This window comes from Pinus tabuliformis, chromosome 4_1 (genome assembly GCF_031772625.1).
Source record: "Pinus tabuliformis cultivar Carrire ecotype Pingquan chromosome 4_1, CPIR1, whole genome shotgun sequence".
In the NCBI taxonomy this organism is placed as follows: Eukaryota; Viridiplantae; Streptophyta; class Pinopsida; order Pinales; family Pinaceae; genus Pinus; species Pinus tabuliformis.
Window position 1 is genome coordinate 602,367,720 of NC_142303.1, and position 21,953 is coordinate 602,389,672.

A 21,953-nucleotide genomic window follows, 5' to 3' on the forward strand; every position below is an offset into this window, starting at 1 on the left:
AGGTTGATGCAGCTAAAAGAAAAAGAAAAAGCATAATTGGCCACATTCAACAAGAAATTGTACCACAAAATGCAAAAGATGGTCGAGACAAAAGCATTTAGCACGTGGGCAAAAGCCATGACATGAGCTCTACCCCATTCCATGGCCATCACCCTGGTTCCTACATGGCCCTTGATGAGCCTCCTTTATCATTCAGGAACCCATGATTGTCCCAACCCCCAATGGGTGATGAATTGCCCCACCTTATAAGGGGGTATCCACTGTTATACTTTACGCATCATGCTCTCATTACCTAGAGCCCCAAGCAGTTAACCAAATAAAATCATAAAAAGGCAAAAGGCATATGAAGAAGGGTGGAAAAATCAAGGTCGAGGTAACTCATGCGCCATGATTGCTCTCTCCTACACATTATTTACCCAAGTGTGGACTTCCCTTTTATTAGCTACCCCTTATACCATGGCACGTGATCCAGGTTGCCCCCTTTCATTCCCTACTCCATTCCATCATTGTGCCATATCCCACCATCATTTGATGGATGTACCACGAACATACCACCCCCTTTAGAGGTAGAAACCACCTAATAGGATGCCTAGTTAACCTTATTTGGAGTTGGGATACATTAGCACATGCCAAAGCCCACTATGGAAGGGCATGCCATTATGAAGTGCTCACTTGTTATCCATGGTTTATAAACTCTTTTACTTGATTTCTTTAATGACTTGGTGTGTTGGAAGGCATGGGGACGCATTGGATCTTATGCAAGATTGCAGGTGGTTTCCATTTGGGTTTGGTCTCCCTATACGGGGTCCTAACGCAAGAGAGCAACATTGGCACATGTAGGGTCTGTGTAGAGATCCATGGGCCTCCACAGCAGTAGACAACACTCCATGGATCCCCACAGCCATTCAAAGATTGCTCGTGGTTCACTTATTGGACAAGGAAGATGCACCTGATCCATCATGCCCAGTTGGCCCCAGAGTTGCACCATACACTTGGCAGATGATCCAAGACTTGCACGATGATGTGGCATCACCTACACCATCATCCTAGCCCTTGCAGGCGATCTACAAGCATCTTCGATTTGTTTGGAGACCCATGAGGACACTTGTGTGTCCCCACATGTCATTTGGAGCACCACAGGTTATTATAAGCGGCCAACCCCTTGTCCATTGCTTTTGGGAGTTCAATTACACATTATGGCACATATGGAGTCCATTAGGCTTCCTCCAAGGCCCAACGACATGCACTATTCATTATTCGACCTCTTGATAGGCTTATTCTTTTGTTTATGAGCTAGTTTGGTGGGCTTGTCACCAAAAGTTATTTATTTTGCACATTATTTTATTGTAGGGGCTAATGTAGGCCTAATTAGCTAAATCAAACTCATTAGAATTGTATAAATACAAGTGATGTGAATTCATTTTAGCATCATCACTTGGTTGGACTTATATCTCTTTAGAGAACTTCATTATCCTTTTTGGTGGATGAAATTTTGGAGCATGAAATGAATTTTGATGTTTGCATTATTTTCCCGTCTTGTAGCTTCTTGCTTGGCAATGTTTTTATGGTTGGATATACTCTAATACATGTAAGTGCAATTTTAATGCTATTCTTTATTTTTGTCACATACATTGTTGCTAGGATTTCGCTATTGATGCGAAACTGTGGAAATTGTGTTTCTAGATAGAGATGCTTCATGTATGGGCCATGTATAATGAGTGAATGTTCCTAGGGATATTTCATGGTTGAAATTTATCTTGATAAGCCATCTATTTTGCAAGACAAAGTATAAAGTCTTTGAAGTTGCTCTTCTTTGCCCTAGTGCTAAGTGAAGTTGCCTTGAGGTCTCCTTGACCACAAAAATCAAATATGAATTCATAATCATTCTTGACTCCAATCTCCCCAAACGATTAGGCACTGGTCTACCATAGGTGATCAGCCTAAAACTTATTTTCTTCCACCTTCTCCTCTTCTTTCTAGGTCACCTAGGGCATCGAATATCTCACAATCTAGCCATCCAAATAATTCGATTTTTGGTCCTCAACGGCACTAGTGTGCCCTCAAGAAACCCTCCAAATTTCATGAGATTATGACAGTGGCATCTTGAGATATCGCAAGCCCTAGCTCAAAGACAAATTCTTGCCCTTGGTTTCCTTAAGCTAGTTACCTCATAGGGATCATTGTGCCATCTTTCATTGAAAAAAAATTCTTTCATCCCCTTCTCTTCCTTGATTAGGTCAAACTCATCATTGGTTGCTAAACCCTCCCCCCTTGACCTAACCTGGAGTCCATTTGGTCTCGTTTGATCTTGTTTCCTATCAAAGCTAGCTTTTCAAGGATCACTTAGGAATCCAAGTTCCACAAGGATTTTGAGGAATAGTAAGCTCCATTGCATGACATACTCCCTAAACCTAACCCTTAAATCCTCATCAACCTTTCCTAGAAAAACCTTACACCTTGCTTACAAAGCAAGCAAGCCCTAATTTTGAGTTTCTCCTTGGAAATGGTGATTGGAATCACTTCTTATCCATTGCATTGATATATTCTTTGTAAGTGAGTCCTCATACCGGGTCTCCTCCCATCGATGAAAGTCCGTAAAGAGTAGGGAGCCTTAGCTGAAGTGACAATGGGCTAAGTCTCCATTGTTGCCCCTTTAGGATTCCTTTTGGGACCCCTGCTAGTTTGAGAGGTAACAAGCCTCAATGACAAATGTTCGACCTATATATATGAACAAAGGTTTGACCTACTTGAGATCCAGTTCATCCATTCAAATAGTGAGATCTGTAACAAAGGAAAGGAGCTAAGAATAAAAGGAACATTGAAGCAAGAAACACTTCAAAAGGATTGACGAAATCATATCTGTGGATAAAGATTGAATTGCAAAAGTGTAGACAGACTTGTCTTCGGCCTCCTCATCATAGACTCAAAACTCTTCTGAAGTACTGACAAATCTATTTTCGACCTACTCATCACAGAATTGAAACTTTTGAACAGTTGGAAGACAGATTTGTTTAGCATTGACTTTGAGTTGAAGGTATTGATTTGGACTACTTGAAAGAGGTGTCGACTTGGTCAGTTGGTGGCAGACTTGTCTTGTCTCTAGGTTTGGATATCTCATTTTGACTTGATTCAATAAGAAGAGGATTGTTGAGTTTTCCCCTTTCGAGGGGTTTTTCCTTGGCTTGAAAGCCTAAATTATGTGTCTCTTACTTCTTTGTGATCTTGGAAGAATAATTTGTGTAATTTCTTGATGAAGAAGGAATAATAAAATAATAAAAGAAAGAAGATTAAATCTCACAAGTAACTACCAAGTAAGAAAAGCTACTTTACCTTTGATTTTCTAACAGGACAAGCAGGAGAGAGGAGAGACAATCAGAACGGTACACTGGCTACATGGCGTTGGTCAGTCAATTGGTGGATAGCGAGCCTTCCAGCTGTCAAGAGGTCGCATAACAACAAGTGTGGCAGGATGCAATGATTGAGGAGTACTCCTTGATCATGCAGAACGATGTTTGGGAGGTTGTACCAAGACCAACAAATAGGGCGGTAGTTGGATCACTCTAGATCTATAAGATCAAGCACAGTGCGGATGATAGCATCAAGAAATACAAGGCTAGGTTTGTGGCCAAGGGGTTCTCTCAGGAGGGAATAGATTATGAGGGAACATTTGCTCCTATGGCCAGGTACACTTCTATACGAGTCGTGATCTCATTAGCAGCACAGATGGGATAGCAAATCCATCAAATAGATGTCAATACGGTGTTCCTGAATGGTGAACTGGAGGAGGAGGTGTATATAGAACAACCGAAGGGCTTTGTGGCATACAGCAGAGAGACCCACATGTGCAAATTGAAGAGATCTTTGTACGAGCTCAAGCAAGCTCCCAGGGCGTGGTATGGGCGCATTGACAGATACTTGCGGGGCATGAGCTTTGTGAAGAGTGAGGTGGACGCAAACCTCTACTACTTGGTGGTTGGGGAAGATGTTCTCATGCTTGTCCTATATGTGGATGAATTGATCTTAACATGTTCACTAGGGCTCATCGAGGAGTGTAAGAGGGATCTTGCAGCAGAGTTCGGGATGAAGGATTTGGGGCTCATGCATTATTTTCTAGGCATGGAGGTATGGCAGAGAGATGGCGAGATTTTCCTTAGTCAAGGGAAATACTACATAGAAATCTTGAGGAGATTTGGGAGGAAGAATTGCAGATCCATGTCTACAGCTATGATCACGAATTGGAGGAAGATAGATGCATCCAAGGAGAAGGATGTGGACCCCACCTTATACATGCAGTTGATAGGCTCTCTCATGTATTTGGTCAACGCCAAGCCAGACATATCCTATGCAGTTAACCCTCTAAATCAATTCATGGTGGAGGCAAAGAGAGGACATTGGGTAGCAGCAAAACATGTGCAAAGGCATTTGTGTGGCACATTCGATTATGGGATTAGGTATGCTCGAGGTGATGGTGTCAGGTTAGTGGGCTATACTAATGCAGACTGGGCAAGAAACACAATAGATCGGAAAATCACTTCAGGGTGTTGCTTCAGCATGGGAGTAAGAGTTGTTTCTTGGTACAACAAGAAGCAAAATTCTGTGGCACTGAGTTTAGCCAAGGCAGAGTACATAGCAGCGAGCATCGCTACATGTGAGGCCATATGGCTTCGAAAACTACTGGTAGCCTTGTTTGGTCAGAGGATAGAGACTACAGTGATACACTGCAACAATCAAAGTTACATCAGATTATCAGATTATCTGGTGTTTCACGACAGGACCAAGCATATAGACATTAGGTACCACTTCATCAGGGATTGTGTGCAGTGCAAGATTGTCTAGCTATAGTATATACCTACAAATGAGCAGGTAGCAGATATTCTGACGAAGGCTTTGGGGAAGGCAAGGTTGATCTTGTTCAAAGACAAGTTGGATGTTATGAAGAACACCTTCCTCACTAAGAGGGAGTGTCAGTTTGTGTAGCTCGAACCGATGTTCTAGTCTCAGATTGTTTCTGAGGCTAGGGAACACATTTTCTCCAATACCCTAAAAAGGTTTCGCAAGAAAAAGCCTTGATTGGATTTAATTAAGCAGTTAATTAATTTTAATGAGTCTAACTTAGGGAAATAACTTAATTAATCGGTATTGGTTGAGGTAAATCGATTTTCCTCTAGAGACATCAGGAAAAGTCACTTGATGGAATAAAGATAATCTTAGCCATCGATTGAGATTAGATCATGGTCGTTGATTATAAGGGGAGATCGAGGGTCATTTGGAGAACATATTGAAACACAGAGTTGCAGTGAAAGCAAAGGTGCAAAGGCAACGCAGGGACATCAGTAGCATGGGTTTTAGCGGAGATTTTCGAAGAGATTCTTCACAGATATTTCCAGGGAGATTTGGAGATCGATTTTCTTGCAATGAGAGGTTGGTTTTCTAGCAATGCGAGTTGCTCCAACAAGGGGTGTGAATTGTTAGGACAGGGAGAAATTATGGAGCAAGGAAATTTGCACAAGAGGATCGAATTGCTAGTTGAGGTCGAAATTTTCTAGAGGAGGCCGAGATAATTTTCCTAGCCAGTGCGAGTTATCGTAGAAAATTATTGTTCTGTTGTAGCCCACCTAGTTTCAAGTTTTTGCACGAGTTTAATGCCCAAACCCCATCATAACATATGATTGATATATATGTTAGTTCGCATTTAACATGAAACAACGACTGCTCTACTCTTTTCTTTTCACGGTTGTTACAAGGAATAAATGCAAGCACACACACATAAATTTTACACACTTGTTTTTGGTCTAATGACCCTGGAAAAACCCACAAGGGGAAAACCAGTCTTCAAAGAGGATTTTATTTGCTCTTAAGGAAATTTGTACAATATAGAAACGTCAAACGTATCTCCCTTTTAAGCTTGAAGAAGTCACCGCCAAGTTACACTGAAATTTGAGCCTCCACACAACCATAAACTCTAACTGATAAATGCATTGATTTACGTGCATAGAAACACCCAACAATGCTTGATTTTTGAGCCAAGTACAACCGAATATAACTTAGAATTTTCTGCCCTTACACAGCCTTGAAAAACTCGTTGAGATGCCTTGAAATAAGTGTTGAAGAAGCCTCGAACTTCTCATTGTCAAACCCAGAAAACTGAGTAGGGATAGACCTTGTTTTTCACGTTGTCTTTCATCTCTTTCTCGGCCTAGTAACTCTTTGAAACTCAGCCCTAGTCCAACACTACTTTTCAACTTCAACTTTGCCTGGACACCCAAGATTTCCGGCCCAAAAACATAGCCCGAAATTTTCAAGATGCATACAGTCTACTCCTGAAAACTCAGGGTTGACCATGTTGTTTGATTTTCTTTTTCTCATCCCTCCAAACTCTTCCTTAGACCTACAAATTTGACCTCCTTGGTCGCCTTGCTCTCCTCTCCTCAAGTCTCATGAGAATAATGAGACTTTCTCTCCTTTTTACTCTTTTGTCTCTCCAAAATATGAGAACCCCAACCCTTAGAAATCAAGCGTTGAAATTAAATCTCAGCCCATGAGATCAATGGATGATATCAAGTCCCCCACTTGACCCCCTCCCTCATGTGTTCCAACTTCCCCCTCAATTAATGAGCCTCCTAGTACTTTTTAATGTTTTGTACCATGTGCACTTTTTCTCTCATAAAATCACTTTTAAAACATAAAAGTCACTTTAATAATATAAAGTGTACTTAATACTTTTCTCATAAAGTCACTTTTAAAATCACATGTGACTTTAGTAAATTAAAGTACAAGTTACATCTCCCATAAAAAGTAACTTAGCTCCATGACATTAATAAAACACATAATGTCACTAGACAAAAGTTTATTAATGTGTCATCCTAGGCCAAAAGGATAAATGCCTAGGAAACACTTCCTTGGTACCATTTTTCTCAACACCAGGAGGGCCAAGTTTCTCAACTAGGTCGCACATGTGAACTGAAACTAGCTTCATAGCGAGGCCGAATTGGTTTAGGTGGGACGATTTGCTTCCAAAAGGTCGAGGAGACTTACAAAAGTGATCAAAAAGAAATTCCGAAGGTTTTCCATCTTATGGCAACCAGTTGTAATATTTTTACTGAAGAATTAATAAATAAAACCCTCCTAGACATTAATAGATACCCATGCAACGCTAGCATTTCGGCTAGCATTTGTGGAGATAATGTTAAATTTGTAAAAGCTACTAAGGCAGCTTGTGGCCTAGGCCTTTACTAGCACATTATTTTATTATTAGAGGGGCTTGTAAGCTAAAATAGGTTATCTTAGAACACATATATATTGGAAAGACCTCATTTGATCTCTCATCATCATCACACTTGGAATTCGGCCTCGTAGGAGAAACTCACCCTTGCTCTTTTATGGACTATATAGGATCTTGGATGCATTTTGATGTTTGAAGTCGATTTTTGGACATTTTTTGGAGCTATTCTTTGGATTAATGGATGGATTTCTTGCATATTGTCTTGTAAGTACTCTTAATTATTGAAGATCTATTTTTCTATGTCAAATGTATGGAATGATTGACTCTAGTTCATGCTAAAATTGTGCCCTAATTTTATTGAAAATTAATTGAATGCTAGCTAGATTAATATTGCATGCATTACACATACATGACATGTAAGAATTATCCTAGTAGCTCTCCCATAAATCTCCATTATTCCTTTGAGTGGATAAATGTTTGAAGTTTGTTGCTAGGGCATCAAATTTCAGCCTCCTTCGAAACAAGCTTAGCTAACCTAAGTGTTGAAATTGCAACTAGGTTTGGTATTCATAATTATTGTACTTGTATTAATATGTAATTCATGTAAAAACAAAAAGAAAATTATTATTATTATTTTTATTATCAAGCATGTTCATCATGTTGCAAATAGTTTTCCTGATCCATCGCATTTCATGAAAATTGTTTATCGGCGTTTCGAAGCCACAACTGTGGTTCATCTTCAAGATAAAGTAATAATTGATTATACTGTTTTTTAGTGTTAATAGTAATATTTTTAAAGTAATAATTAAATATGTTTTTTTAAGTTAATAATTAATATATATTTATTATTATAAAATATATAGGGTTGGCTTAAATCGCATAGGAAGTTATGTTATATACAAATTAATATTATAGTATATTTTTTTAAATATTTAACTAATAATAAATATTGGGACTTAAGGGGAGGAGACTTGGGGAGATATTGATTTTGATGTTAAAGTGGGAATCCAATTTTCACTTATATTCCATCCTTCATCCCTATTCAAGTTTTTAGGGTGTTTATTAATCTTTATGGCCTCTCTAAATTTTCTGTGAAAGTAGTGATCAGTTTTAGCTAGGATGTGAATTTTTTCAATGCAAATTTGATGTTTGGTTTTATCAAAATGTCCAGCTAGTGCAGAATTTTTATAACTGTTATGTTTTACGTCAACTGAGTGTTCTTGGATTCTAGTATGGATAGAACAACTTGTTTCACCAACATATGGAATACCACATGAACAAGGAATTAAATAAACACCTTTTTGGCATTGAGGGTCAATGGGATCTTTAACTGATTCGAGACAATTGTGGATGGTGTTTAAAGGTTTGAAGGTGGTTGTAATGCTATTTCTTTTAAGGATGTGGGCAATTTTGTCAGTGGTCCCAAGAATGTATGGAAGGTTCCATATTTTTATTTCTAGGTCCTTTATTGGCATTACGGAGCGCCTTGAGGGCTTGATGTTTTTTGTACCCATTTTTTAAGAATAATTTTATAAGATGTGTTTTTTCTTTATCCAAGTGTTCTCTATCTGAGATTCTCACCGCACTGATTGCCAAAGTGCTTAGAATTCCAAATTTTTGGGTAGGATGATGGTGAGAAGTGGCATGAAGGTATTGTTCAGTATGGGTCTTTTTTCGGTATACTTTGTGGGATATGGAACCATCTTGGTTTCTGGTGATGAGGATGTCAAGAAAAGGGAGACTAGCATTGACCTCAACTTCCATGGTGAATTTTATGGATGAAAAAAGACTATTTAGGTGTTGCTTGAAAGTTTCTAATGATTCATGTCCATGAGGCCATATCATAAAGGTGTCATCTACAAAGCTTTTCCATGTTCATCATGTTTTATTTTGGTCAAAAGAAAACTTCAAAGGGCATGTTCTTCATGACCCTATGATAAAAAGAAAATTTGAAATTTTGTAAATGTCATTTGTCCCTTCAAGTTGCCAAGTCGACCCTCCAAGAAGACAAGTCAACCTGCCCAAAGGATGTGTCTCTTCACATGAACGAACAACTATATATTGGCACATATGCTCCACATTTTGGCATCCAATTCGGTCTTGTTACCGCTCAAACTAGCAAGGCTCCTAAGAGGGGATCCTATAGAGCAACTACTAGGTCAAGTGGCAATAATGGAGCGATAGCCACTATCACCTCAGCTAAAGCTCCCTACTCTTTACGGACTTTCACCGATGGAAGGAGTCTCGGTATGGGAGGAATCACTAGCATAGATTGATTAATGATGGGATGTAGGGTGATTCCTAAAGCCTATTCACAAGAGAGGCTCAGATAATGGGCTTACTTGCTATAGAAGCAAGATGGATGGCTCTCTTAGAAGGGCTAAGAGCATGCCTAGACCTAGTCTTTGAAGAGTGTTACTCGAAAAGAAGTGCCCAAGATCAAGGAATCCTAGAGGACTAGGGTTTCTAAGTGATCTTTGTGAAACTGAAGTTATAGTGTAGTGGGACCACAAAGAAGCCCAAAGTGGGCCCAAATGAGGTCAAGGGTTTGGATTGGAGCAACGAATGGATGATCTTGACCAAGTTGAGGAGGAGAATAGGATAAAAGGAATTAAATTTCTCTTGGAATTTGAGTACAATGATCCTAATGAAGTCGCCAACCCAAGGGAACTTAGGGATGAGAATAGTCTTCAAACTAGGACTTGTAATATCTTGAGATTCCACCGTGGGATTGACCTCAAATTTGGAGGACCTCTCAAGAAGACCTCAGTGCAGTAGTTGACCAATTTTCATGGATTTTTTATGGCTAGAAATGATTTTAGATGATGCCCTAGGAGGCCTACTACATTAGGGCTTAGAAAGAAGGAAGGGAGGTGAGAAGAATGTTCTTCTGTGATCACCTTAGGACTAGACTAGTGCCTAGCCAATTTGGAGAATTGAGTCAAATGAGATCAACGGTTAAATAGGCTTAATTCCAATGAAGGAGTTCCTAGCAACTTCATATGGCCCAAGCAGCAACTAGGGAACCTAGGGATGAGAACGGTCTTCAAACTAGGGCTTGAAATATCTTAAGATTCCAGTGTGGGAATGACCTCAAATTTGGAGGACCTCTTAAGAAGACCCCAGTGCAGTAGTTGACCAATTTTCATGGATTTTTTATGGCTAGAAATGAGTTTAGATGATGCCCTAGGAGGCCTACTACGTTAGGGCTTAGAAAGAAGGAAGGGAAGTGAGAAGAATGTTCTTTTGTGATCATCTTAGGACTGGACCAGTGCATGGCCAATTGGGAGAATTGAGTCAAATGAGATCAACGCTTAAATAGGCTTAATTCCGATCAAGGAGTTCCCAGCAACTTCGTATGGCCCAAGCAGCAACTAGATTACAAAGGGAAAATTATTCTTTTACGTTGCAAAAGATGACTTATCAAGGCAAATCATGAACAATCATGTACCCCTAGGACAATAATTCACCATACTCCGTAATGATCGTATGAAAAATTCCTCACAAAGACAATACCAGCAACTTCGCATAAGCCAAAGAGCAGCTAAACCAACTTCATGAACAAAAATATTTCATAGATAGTTTCATGAGACAAAATTACAAAATAAGCATGAAAAAGTACTCACAAGTATAGTGAAATTATTCCAATCATCAAGATGCAAGAAAATCGAAGCTCCAAGACAAGAAATTAAGCTCTTCCAAACATCAAAATGCATTAAATCTCCAATTCGTCCATCAAAAGGCCTAGAGAAATTCCCAAAAGAAACAAATCATCCAAATCACAACGATGATGAGATTCAAATGAGCTCTCATCAATTTATATCCTTCCCAAAGAGTTTGATTTGCCTAATTAGGCCTAATTAAGCCCCAAATAAAAAAATAATGTGCAATAATGACATGACTTGGTGACAAGTCCACCAAGATAGCTCCATAATACAAAGATAAGCCTCTCAAGAGGGAAAAATTGCAGATACAATGAGTCGTAGGGTCATTGAAGAGGCCTAGTGGAGTCCAAAATGTGCCAAGGTGATAGAATGGGCTCCAAACATAGGGATCAAGGGGGTGGCCCCTTGATATCCAAGCAAATAAAATATGGTGTCCCCAAGTGGGTGTGGGAGCACAATGACACCCTCATGGGTCTCCAAGTGGATTGATAATGCTTGTATACCATCTGTGAGGGCTAGAAGAATGGTGCAAGCCCTCCCACTGTCACCCGCGATGAGACACATCTTCATTTAGGCTCTGGATCAATTGCCAAGTGTGTGGTGCAAGAGTGGAGCAAGCTGGGCAAGGTGGTCCAAGCACATCATCATCGTCCAAAAGGTGGAACACGAGCAAGCAGTAGGTGGAACTAAAGGATCCCATGAAGTGGAAATTTGCACTCTGCTATGGTGGAGACTTGTGGCTCTCAACGTTCACCCTACAACGCCAATATGGCCCTCTAGAGGGCTTGGACCCCGTATAGGGAGACCAAACCCAAGATGAAGACCCACCTACAATCATGTATAAGATCCAATGTGTCCCCTCACCTTCCAATACAACAGATCATTAGTGCAATTGAGTAAGTAAGCTTACAAATCATGGAACCAAGTGGACACTTCATGGGGGCATACACTTCCATAGTGGGTTTTAGAACATACAAGTGTCTCCAAGTTCAAGAAGAAGGTTAACCAAGGACCCTATTAGGTGGTTTCCGCCTCTAAGGGGGTGACATGTCCATGCTACATCCATCAAATAGCAGGTGGCATGTGATATAATGGTGGAACGGAATGAGGCATCAAGGGAAGGCTCCAAGCCACATGCCACAGTACAAGGGAAGCCCACAGTTGGGTGTATGAATGTAGGAGGGAGCAATCGTGGTACATGAGTTATCCGAACTTTGTTTTTCCACCCTTCTTCCTATGCCTTTTGCCTTTTATTGATTTCTCTTTATAGCTCGGGGCTTAAGGGGATAAGAGCATGATGTGTAAGATATGGCAGCGGATACCCCCTTTAAGGTGGGGCAATTCATCGCCCACCAGGGGTTGGGACAATTATGGGTTCCTTAATGATGAAGGGGTCAATAGGAGGGACCCAAGGAACCAGGGTGATGGCCATAATGAAAGGGGTAGAGTTGGATTTTGCCCATGTGCTAAATTTGTATGTCTTAGCCATATTTTGCATTTTATGGTACATTTCCTATTGAGAGTGGCCAAATTAGGCTTTTTCTTTTCTTTTAGCTGCATCAACTTCCAGGGCATCGTTCCAGGCCCGACCCAAGGTGTGGACAAGGGGAGGGGGAGGCTAACTCCTTGTGGATCCAATGGACAAATGAGGACCCATATGGGAGATATCGTGAATGGAGTTATAATGAGCAGAGAGAAGTGATGTATATGGTGTCGGGAAGCATGACCATGCAACCAAAATCAAGGTTTCCCATGTAGTGCCACCCCTAAAGCTAATAGTCAACAAAGGAGATTCCACAAGACTAGGATACAAGGTTAACCATCAATTGGACAAAGGAGACAAGAGTACAAATGAAGCTCACTCTTTCCGCCAAATCCCCCCACCAAGCCATGCCCAAAGTGTCCATGATAAGTAAACAAAATTACCCAACTTCACAATGAAAAGCCATACCTTCGGGGTCGAAAGGCCCCCTCGCAAACAGGCAATCATAACAGATAGGCGAGGGACCACATGGTTGGCTCAGGTGGCAGAGATAGTGGCACATCGAATTATTTGGTGGTTGCAAGGGGTTGTTGGCCGTCGGTTGAGGACCGTCTAGGAGAAAATATTTCTCCTAATACTACCCACAGGGGTTGCGTAACATCTGGCTCCAACTGGGACATGATCTCATACAAGAGTGCACGAACGTACTCGAACAGGGAGGTCATGAGAACACCAGCAATCTCTTAGGACCGCAAACCTGTTACCTGCACATATCAAAGACCAAGCACACAGGGCGGCATGTTTTTGTGGTGTCTTATGATCACCCATGCTTAATATTAGGCCATAAAATCAACAAGAAATAAATTTCTATCAGAAGAAGTTTATGCCTTATCTGTGATCTGAAGAAGTAGTTCTAACAGATTGAGAAGTTGTAGTGTGATTGCAAAAGGACTAGTTGCAAAGGACAGAAAACAATCCAAGGACCGTGAGTTGAAGGACTTGCCCAAGTATGCATTTGTCTCATTGGGCAGATTGAAGATCTAAAGGATCAGATCTCAAGCCCTAGGTCGGTGAAAGCACAAACTGTGTATTTTACTGTTTACTATGTATACTAGTTGTATTAGGTTTCATAAAGGGCCATGATCCCTGGTACGGGAGCCCTAATGTTTTCTTATTGATGGACTAATGAGAAACAATATTTGGGCCAATATTCTTCTATACCGTTGTTGATTTCACTATTGTTATATTTTCCGTTGTGTAAAGTTCTTTTGTGTTGGGCTCCTCTAGTGTGTTGTGTTCCTAGCTAGGGCACACACCAGATCTAGAGGGCACAAAAATTTCAACACAATTTAGGATTCACCTCTATAACTTTTTTACAAGCAAAATCAGGCATAGGGGATAGCCTAACATGCCCTAAAAGGTGCTGACATCATCCCTTGTATTTGTTGTTTATGCATGTCTAACAGACATAAAACAATTTACCCTAGTGAAACCCTAACCTCTATTTGAAGGCCTTGCTCTATTCTTGTTAAAGATCATTTTGAGGTATTTTCTTAGGCTGCTATATGACAATGAATGCCCTATTATTGAAGATTGTCCAAACCCTAACTTATAGCAGCCCATGTAGTGATCTAACTTTAGAGTGCTTGAACATTGGCATTGAGAACTTAGGTCATCTTTGGCCCTGCCAAGCCCTCTATCCATATTTAGTCCTTCAAAAACCAATCATCTTGAACCCAAGTAGTAGAACATCTTTATAGGTGATTTAAGGAAGCCTCCCTTGTGGTTTAAATCCCACTAACCAGTAGGAGGAAGGTTGCTGAGGTGACAGTGGCAACCCTTCCTCATTGTTACCATAAGGTTTTGGCTCCTTGCCCGATGAGGCTTTGAACCAGGCCTGCTAGATTTTGCAGCAACAGTTCCAACTTACTCTCCCATGAGATATACACGCGAGAGTCATTTGAGATGCAAAATTTCCAACAATCACCTCACTTGGCAACTCCCCTAAATATAAGAACCTACCAATATCAGAGATAGGTCATAAGGTATTCCATAGCTTGGTACAAATATGTATCCTAATAGTAAATAGTAAATATATAGTAGAAAATTTATATTCGATGGCATTCAACAAAATGATAAACAGATGATTTTCCTTGGATTAGGAAAAATCAGGAAATAGAGGGATAGAATTAAGGTGCGGTTATTTTAAAAGAATTTGCTAACACCATTTGCTTCGAGGGCAACAATTTGAGGCACTAAGCTTTTCACTCCTAGACGAGACAGTACACGCACCATAAAGTCTCATCCAGGAAACAGTGAGAATGTAATAAGAATGGAGGTCAATATCACAGCAACACAATTGTCCCCAGCTTGTATTGTATTGCACAAAAAAATTAGTACTTAGAATCACCCATAGACAAAAAGGGTGTATGTTGGGCATTGTAAATACTTGTGGTCAATTATGCCCAACTGTATACCCATGGGCATGGAATCAGTTCAAGGGTAGAATGGAAAAGTGCAACAAAAAGAATAAAAACATTCTGATGAAAATTAAAGGAGTGTATTGCTTTACAAACCGAAAATAAGCATGCATGACACAAAGAAGACAAAAGAAAATGAAAATGGAAAACCAGATAGCCCAATTCTTCACTCCTCCAGCTAAGGCTTGATAAGAGATACAAAGAAGCCATTTGAGTTATTGGCTTGACACAGACAAAAATAACTACTCAGAAATAATAATACATCTCAACTACTTGCACAAATCTCCAAAGCTCATGCATTTACTTATACAACTAACCCTAATCTAGAGAAGAGCACCCTCATGGAAAGATGCATCCTTCATCCATATCAATTCCTCCCGGCTAAATGGAAAGTGTCCTCACTTTCCTCCCAATTTAGGAGTGGCTGTAGGGAGAGGAAAAAAAGGCAGCCCCATTCTTGTCTAGAGATGCATAGGACTCAATGATCCCCTGTATCTGAACATCCTTTGAACAGTTGACCTCAAAGATACCACTGAATGATAAGCCTAGGTCATGAACACTAGCTTCAGTGACACACTTGAAAAAACCAGTGAAAACAGAATGCCCAAAGCTTTCAAAAAACGCATCCAGTCCCCCAGACCTTTCTACTGCCAGGTCATCTAGAATGATAGGCTGACAATAGACATGATCCCAGCCCAAGTAATAGGCAATTGCCTGTGCAAGAGAAGGATTAACTGAGTCTGAGGAAATTTGCAGTCATGTATCATGCCGCACAGCTCTTTGAACCATTTCTTGTGGATAACTAGAACCAAGCAACCCAGTCAAACCCTGATTCTAAAGCACAGGGATGAAAGCTTTACCATTAGGAAAATCAACAAGATTGACGAACATGCACCCCGTGATGTAGAGGTGAGAAAGCAACATCTGAAGGCCTAAAACAAACTTCCAAATGTGTTGGATTAACCAGCTAGCATGTGCGGTGGACTGATGTAATAAAGCACAGAGTCACCATTAAAAATTTTGCAGTAAAAATTCATAAGGAATTGAGGTGACACAGCCACTGTGCAAACCATGCTGGACTGAAACCTGTACTTACATTATAAGAAAATTTTCCAAAGCCAATCCAATTTAAGCAGCAAGAAACATGCAAAAGGCATTATAAGTGGTGGTTGCTGTAACATGGTGATATATCAAGAATAATGCATGTGGCCGCCCAATACACTGCTCTTGCACGTGCCTGAAGGAGTCTTTGAATGGAGAACAAGTAGTGCCATCAATCTCTACTATTTAGTATTTGCTGGTGAGTGGGTACACGATTTGGCACAACTGAGACCATGTTTTGATGAAATGCTTCGACACATCTTGCTTGGAGGCCTAAAGGACAAGAAAACAACCTCACAGCCACCAGCAAAGATACCAATTGAGATGCAGATCTAGGTGCAATCGTGATATCATCTGAATCTGTGGCAGTTGCTGTTGTATAAAAACAAATTGCTACTCGAAGAGGGAATCAATCTCGGGGCTCAGAAGCATTCAGAGTTGCCATAAGCCATATTTCAGGAAACATAAATTTTGCTTAGATCAAATAATGTTTTACAATACCTCCTGTGACATATACTAGGGCCTTGAAAAGATAATTTTGTAAGCTAAGACTTCGTTGACACCCTCCAAGTTGAATCATGTGATTGTATATGTCACAGGCTTCAACAACAAAACCTTTAACTAGTGCTTCAATGTAAACCATAGTGAGCAGAATGAATGTAGATTCACAAGGCACATGGCCTCAGTTCATGGTATCATCAAACACTTCACAACATCTTACAATTTTCTAAGTTTTCTGCCTGCTTGCATGCTCTCTCCGGTTGTGACCCATATCCATGAGTCTGAAGAAAATATATCATCTCTAGCCGTTTGGTAAAAGCTGTGAGGGGTGCACTGATGCTGAAAATAAGCAGAATGTACTGGGTTCAGATCAGAGTCATCTTTAGGTTCATTAAGATCCAACAAAGGGGGTTGGACGGCTACAACCTTCCATCGCATTCCCGCAAATGATATGCAACTAAGCCAAAATCTGTCATTACTTCCACTGCTAGGAGTAGTCAGGACCATTGAATCCTCATCAATGAGATCATAATGGAAACGAGTTGAAGAAGTGGTCTCCATTGGGTCCAAATCAAGAGCAGCAAGATCCGAGGCCACTGACCACACCAAGGATCTGTATGGCTCACCATAAGAAGGGATAACCATGATCCATAATGGGAAAAGCCAAGGGTGCAGAGTAATTGAGCCAAATACGACAGGCTAGGGCATGCATAGCATGGACAACAATTTTTAGAGCACTTGTAGAATCATCTAATACTGTATTAGTTGTGGCTAGATGAAAAGAAAGATTGGCTCTAAGAGGGATGCATCAATCTGAGGCAAGAGATGCTTCAGAAGATCCAGGAAGCCTAATACCTCAGTTGAACAATATCAGATCAGATCCACCAAAAAAGATTGTTGGCAAAACCCTGGACCCATAAGTTATCAAATTGACATATACCAGAAGGCATTAAAAATAGACATGCCAAGTTGAAACCAATGGTTGGATCCTTCCATACAAAAATTATAAAGACCATGAGCTCTAGGATAAGAACAAGCTGTGTTCTGCATGCTGCATTGTACATCACCGGATTCACTAGCTTGGTCAGATGCATCTGGATTTTGGAGAAGTAACTAGAATTACCATATTTAGCACTGGTTGAAGCGTTGGTTGAAGCGATGAGGTGAAAGCATGCTATCTAGAGAGGAAACCAAATGAGACATCAGAGGGAAGTCTGCCAGAGCAAAATGGTGGAGGGTGTCCAGGCCTGAATAAAGTGATGTTACAGATGTAAAAGGGAGATGGAGGAGAATCCAGTAATAAATGAGTGTGAAAGGAAGGGTTTAAACTTTAAAACCCTAGCTGCCAGAATACAAAGTGGATGAGGCATGGAGACCATGTGTTGTTGGCCAAGAGGGGCATTAACAAGAATGAGGTTAAGCCAGAGCGGTTGGGGCAGAACGGCATGTCTTGGAGACAGGACACGTAGAGTTATGGCTGGAATATAAGGAGTCGTGCCTATCATCATGCAAGGGGAGCAGGCCGCAAAGAAATCAGACATGGTACTAAAGAATGCAAATCTTAGAATACCCGGAATGCCTGAACTGAACCCATCACAATATGTGGACTGCTGGAAGCAAGAATCTGGGACATTGCTGAGACTGAAAAGAATATTTGTTGCTGAAGAGAGCCACTGGCGAGTAGATCTGACAAATAGATGCTGAAAAGGGAGGGAGTGGATCCCTATAGGGGCTGCACCTTCAGTGGAGATAATGGAAACCTTAGACCAAGGCATGGTAGGGCAAGAGAGGGCATAAATCATAGAGAGCACACCAAAGCAGGAGCTGGGTGGGACAGCAGGCCTCAAGGTAACCAGCGTGCGGAACAAAAGTAGCATGGAGTGGGATGGTAGACCTCCAAGAAACCAAAGCAAGACAGCAATGAAGAGCTGGGCAGGAGAGAAGATCTCCAAAGAACTAGTGTGAGGAAAAAAAAGTAGCATTGAGTGGGAGGGTAGAACTCTAAGAAAACAAAGCAAGACAGCAATGAAGAGATGGGTGGGAGAGCAGATCTCCAAGAACCCAGTGCGCCGGGTGGGAGGGCAGACCTCCACGAAACCAGAGTGCTGCAAAAAGAGGGGTTCGGGGTGGGCATCTGAGACAAGAAACCAAATCCAAGATTGTCTTCTTGCACGCGGCAAGGCTTATTCAAAAGATTGCATGCTCTAATACCAATAAATGGGAATTGGAGGAGTGTTTAGCTTGACAGACTGAAAACAAGCTTGCAGGACACAAAGAAGACAAAAAAAAAACTTGAAAACCAGATAACTTGATTCTTCATTCCTCCAACTAAGATAAAGATAAGATAAGACAATTATATTTATGTCCAACTAATGACCACAAAGTAGGTCAAAGGGACTGTTGAGTACAATGATGTCCATAAAATGCGGGAGAACCAAACGGTCTCCTATAAAAAATACAATGCATGAATATAAAAGGTACAATGCAAGAACATAAAAGATACAATGTATGGAATGCCCTGATGAAGAAGATCCAGGGGCTAATGGGTTTGAGGATCAGACCTATCTCTCCTAACATCCGAGGCTGACTGAAGAGCACTGAAAAAAATTGTGCAAAGTTTGCTGCCTGATGAAGGGTCAGTGATAGGTGCGGACTGTCCACTAACTTGTTGTCTGGGGGAGTTTGTGCACTGAAGGGTCAGTGGTAGGTGCGGACTGTCCACTAACTCATTGTCTGGGGGAGTTTGTGCACTGATAAGGTCTGGAGGACCTAGTCCGTCTCCCAGGGACGGCTCTGAGATGGTTTAGCTGCTAAGGTCTGTGTGGTGGGGTGAGGTCCCACGGATCCTCACTAATCTAGAGTCTTAAAAATAAAAACTAATACGAAGAGGCTATCTAAGTCATCGGTTTGACACAGTAAAAAATAACCAGTGAGAAATAGTAAGTACATCTCAACTACTTGCACGGATCTCCAGAGGTCGTGGATTTATCTAATAAAATTAACGCTAATCTAGAGAAACACGCCCTAATGGAGGGACGTATCCTTTATCCATATCACATACAACTCTATCTAACCGCCTCATTGTGGAAAACGAGAGGCTAGAAATCGACCACTGAACTAGCTGCATACCTCTTTCATGAAGAGCACCTTTACCAGTTCGATATCCAGGTGTGGAGCATTATACTCGACACCCTCCTTCTTCGAGCCCCGCTTCATCATAGCCCTTCTGGCCACTCTCAGTCACCCTCAAAACACCTAGCTCTGATACCATGTTTGAATTTGATGGACTAGGAACTAAACCTGGGAGCTACCCTGGCCAGTGAGCTGCTCTACCACTGAGCAACATGTGCCTTTCACGATGGGCACCATTAACAGTTCCATAACAAGCCGTGAATGGCTATCTTCAATGCTAATCTATCTCTCCATCATACTGTAAGTAATCTGATTCAATAGACTTACGTACTATGTGATTGCAATTAATCCCAATCTTTGACTACAGTTTGAGTTTGAACAACAAAAACCATCTAACCATGGTAGAACTTTTTAAAATCACCTAGCACTCTCCCATGTCATAATGAGATAATGGGTGTGGCTAATAAGCAGGGAGGTTATGTTTGAGACCTAAGCTTCGACACCTCAAAATCAAAATGTAGACCCTCTCAGTTTGCTATGTTGTGTCTATGGCTTATGGCTTGATTCGTTTAGTCCAACGCTATCTAAGTTCCCAGAAGGAGGAGAAAATATCGAACGTTAATAAAAATCCAGACTCACCCAGTTTGCTAGGCTGTGTGTATGACTTAGTGCCTGGTTCATTTAGTCCTAGATCATCAAAGTTCCCAGAAGGAAACGAAAATATTGAAGGTTAATGAATTATGAGTGTGTAAACCTACCTGCCATCACTCGTATGCTGCATCGCAATGTTAAACAGTTGCACTGGATGATTGCCTCGCTTAAAAATTGCCCTTCTAGATTTCGAAATTTTTGTCCCTTTCACAAAATCGTGAGTAATTCGCGAGGACCCCCAACATGGAGATGTTTGGTAATTCACTGAACTGCAATTTTATTACAGCAGCAAACATACATTAAGCAGAAAAGAGAATGATGACAACAGAAAAACAACGCAAAATCTACAGCTCAAGCCCAACCTGATAAAGGGCATGTTGATCAAGTTCATTTTTTACACGAACAAAACGCTCAACGGGTTTAAATGATCATCCTTGTCTGGAAATCGAGCTGAAGTGTAGATTGCCAAATTTCAGCCATACACATAAAATGACTTGAATCCACCTAAATGGAAGTTTTGGGGCTGGTTTAAGATTCTGGTCTTTGTATATATGAGAGTTAATATTGATATATGCTTCGAACTAATGGGAATATCATTCGGGAGTTTACGAATTCGTAAGTTCATTTTTTTTTTGGGGACTCATGCTTTTGGTTGGGTGTCATCGCTTCCTAGTCAAATTTATTTGCTAGTATTTGCACGGGTGTGAAATGGAAAAGGGGAACATGCAAGTGTGAGGGACACTAGTTTAGATTTTATGTTAGATTTTGTGAGAGATAATGAACAGTATGTTGAAAAGTGTGTTAAAGATAAATCTTATTATAGAAAAGGTTTTGGGTTAATTAGAATTTTAATTAAATTTTAAATTTTTATAATTTGTAAATTTATTTTTATTATTTTTAATTTTTTTAAATAAAATATTTTTTTAATTTATAAAATTTTGAAAATAAAAAATATTATTTAAAATATATAAAATTTGAAAATTATATTTTTTAATAATTAAGAATAGAGATCTGATTATTTTAATTTAGGTTTTGATAGATATTGCCAAATTAAAATATTAATTTAAACAATATCATTTGCCATATTATTTAATGTCATCATTTTTGTAAATCGATATATTTGTAGGGAGGGTAGATACAAAATGATTATATGGTGTTTTAACCTATCAGAACTCGTTTAATGTTCTGAGTTGTCATTTTAAAGCCGCAATGTGTTCTTCTTGCATTTTACCTCTAAGGTTGCATTAATGGCCTTTGTACACGTTGATGTCTGTTACCCACCACTTGTGGGTAGTGTATATATGAGAATTTTTTCTCTTAGATGGTCCTCAACCAGCAGCCACCAAATAGCTCAATGTGTCATTGTCTCTGCCACCTGAGCTGGTCATATGGTCCCTCGACCACTTGTCATGATTGTATGTTTGAAGGCAGACCTCCCAACCCCAAAGGTATGGTTTTTCATTGGTATAGTTAAGTAATTTTCCTTACTTGTCATGGGCACTTTCGGACATGGATTGGTTGGGGGATTCAGCAGAAAGAGTAGGTTAGGTCTATATTCTTGTCTCCATTACCCGATTTCGTGGTTACCCTTGTATCCTAGTCCTATGGGATCTCCTTTACTATCCATTAGCTTTAGGGTTGGTACTACATGGGAAATCTCGATTTTGGTTGCATAGTCCCGCTTCCCGATACCACCTACATCACTACCCTTCCACTCA

General features: G+C 40.4%; 1 protein-coding gene across 2 annotated transcripts in view; it reads right to left on the bottom strand.

Annotated features, from left to right (window-relative positions):
* Nucleotides 1-20,895, bottom strand: part of LOC149177443 (uncharacterized) — an 84,542-nt gene extending 63,647 nt beyond the window's left edge. Inside the window, exons 1-2 of one of the 2 annotated variants that reach the window (XM_089420142.1) lie at nucleotides 20,598-20,895; nucleotides 20,343-20,504 (exon numbers count right to left, since the gene is read on the bottom strand). In XM_089420142.1, the coding sequence (XP_089276268.1) occupies nucleotides 20,343-20,504; nucleotides 20,598-20,626 (191 nt within the window). In that variant the 5' untranslated portion in view covers nucleotides 20,627-20,895. Of the gene's footprint in view, nucleotides 1-20,342; nucleotides 20,505-20,597 lie in introns of those variants that run through there. The other variant, XM_089420143.1, reaches the window with a different exon arrangement.
* Nucleotides 20,896-21,953: the final 1,058 nt, after the last annotated feature.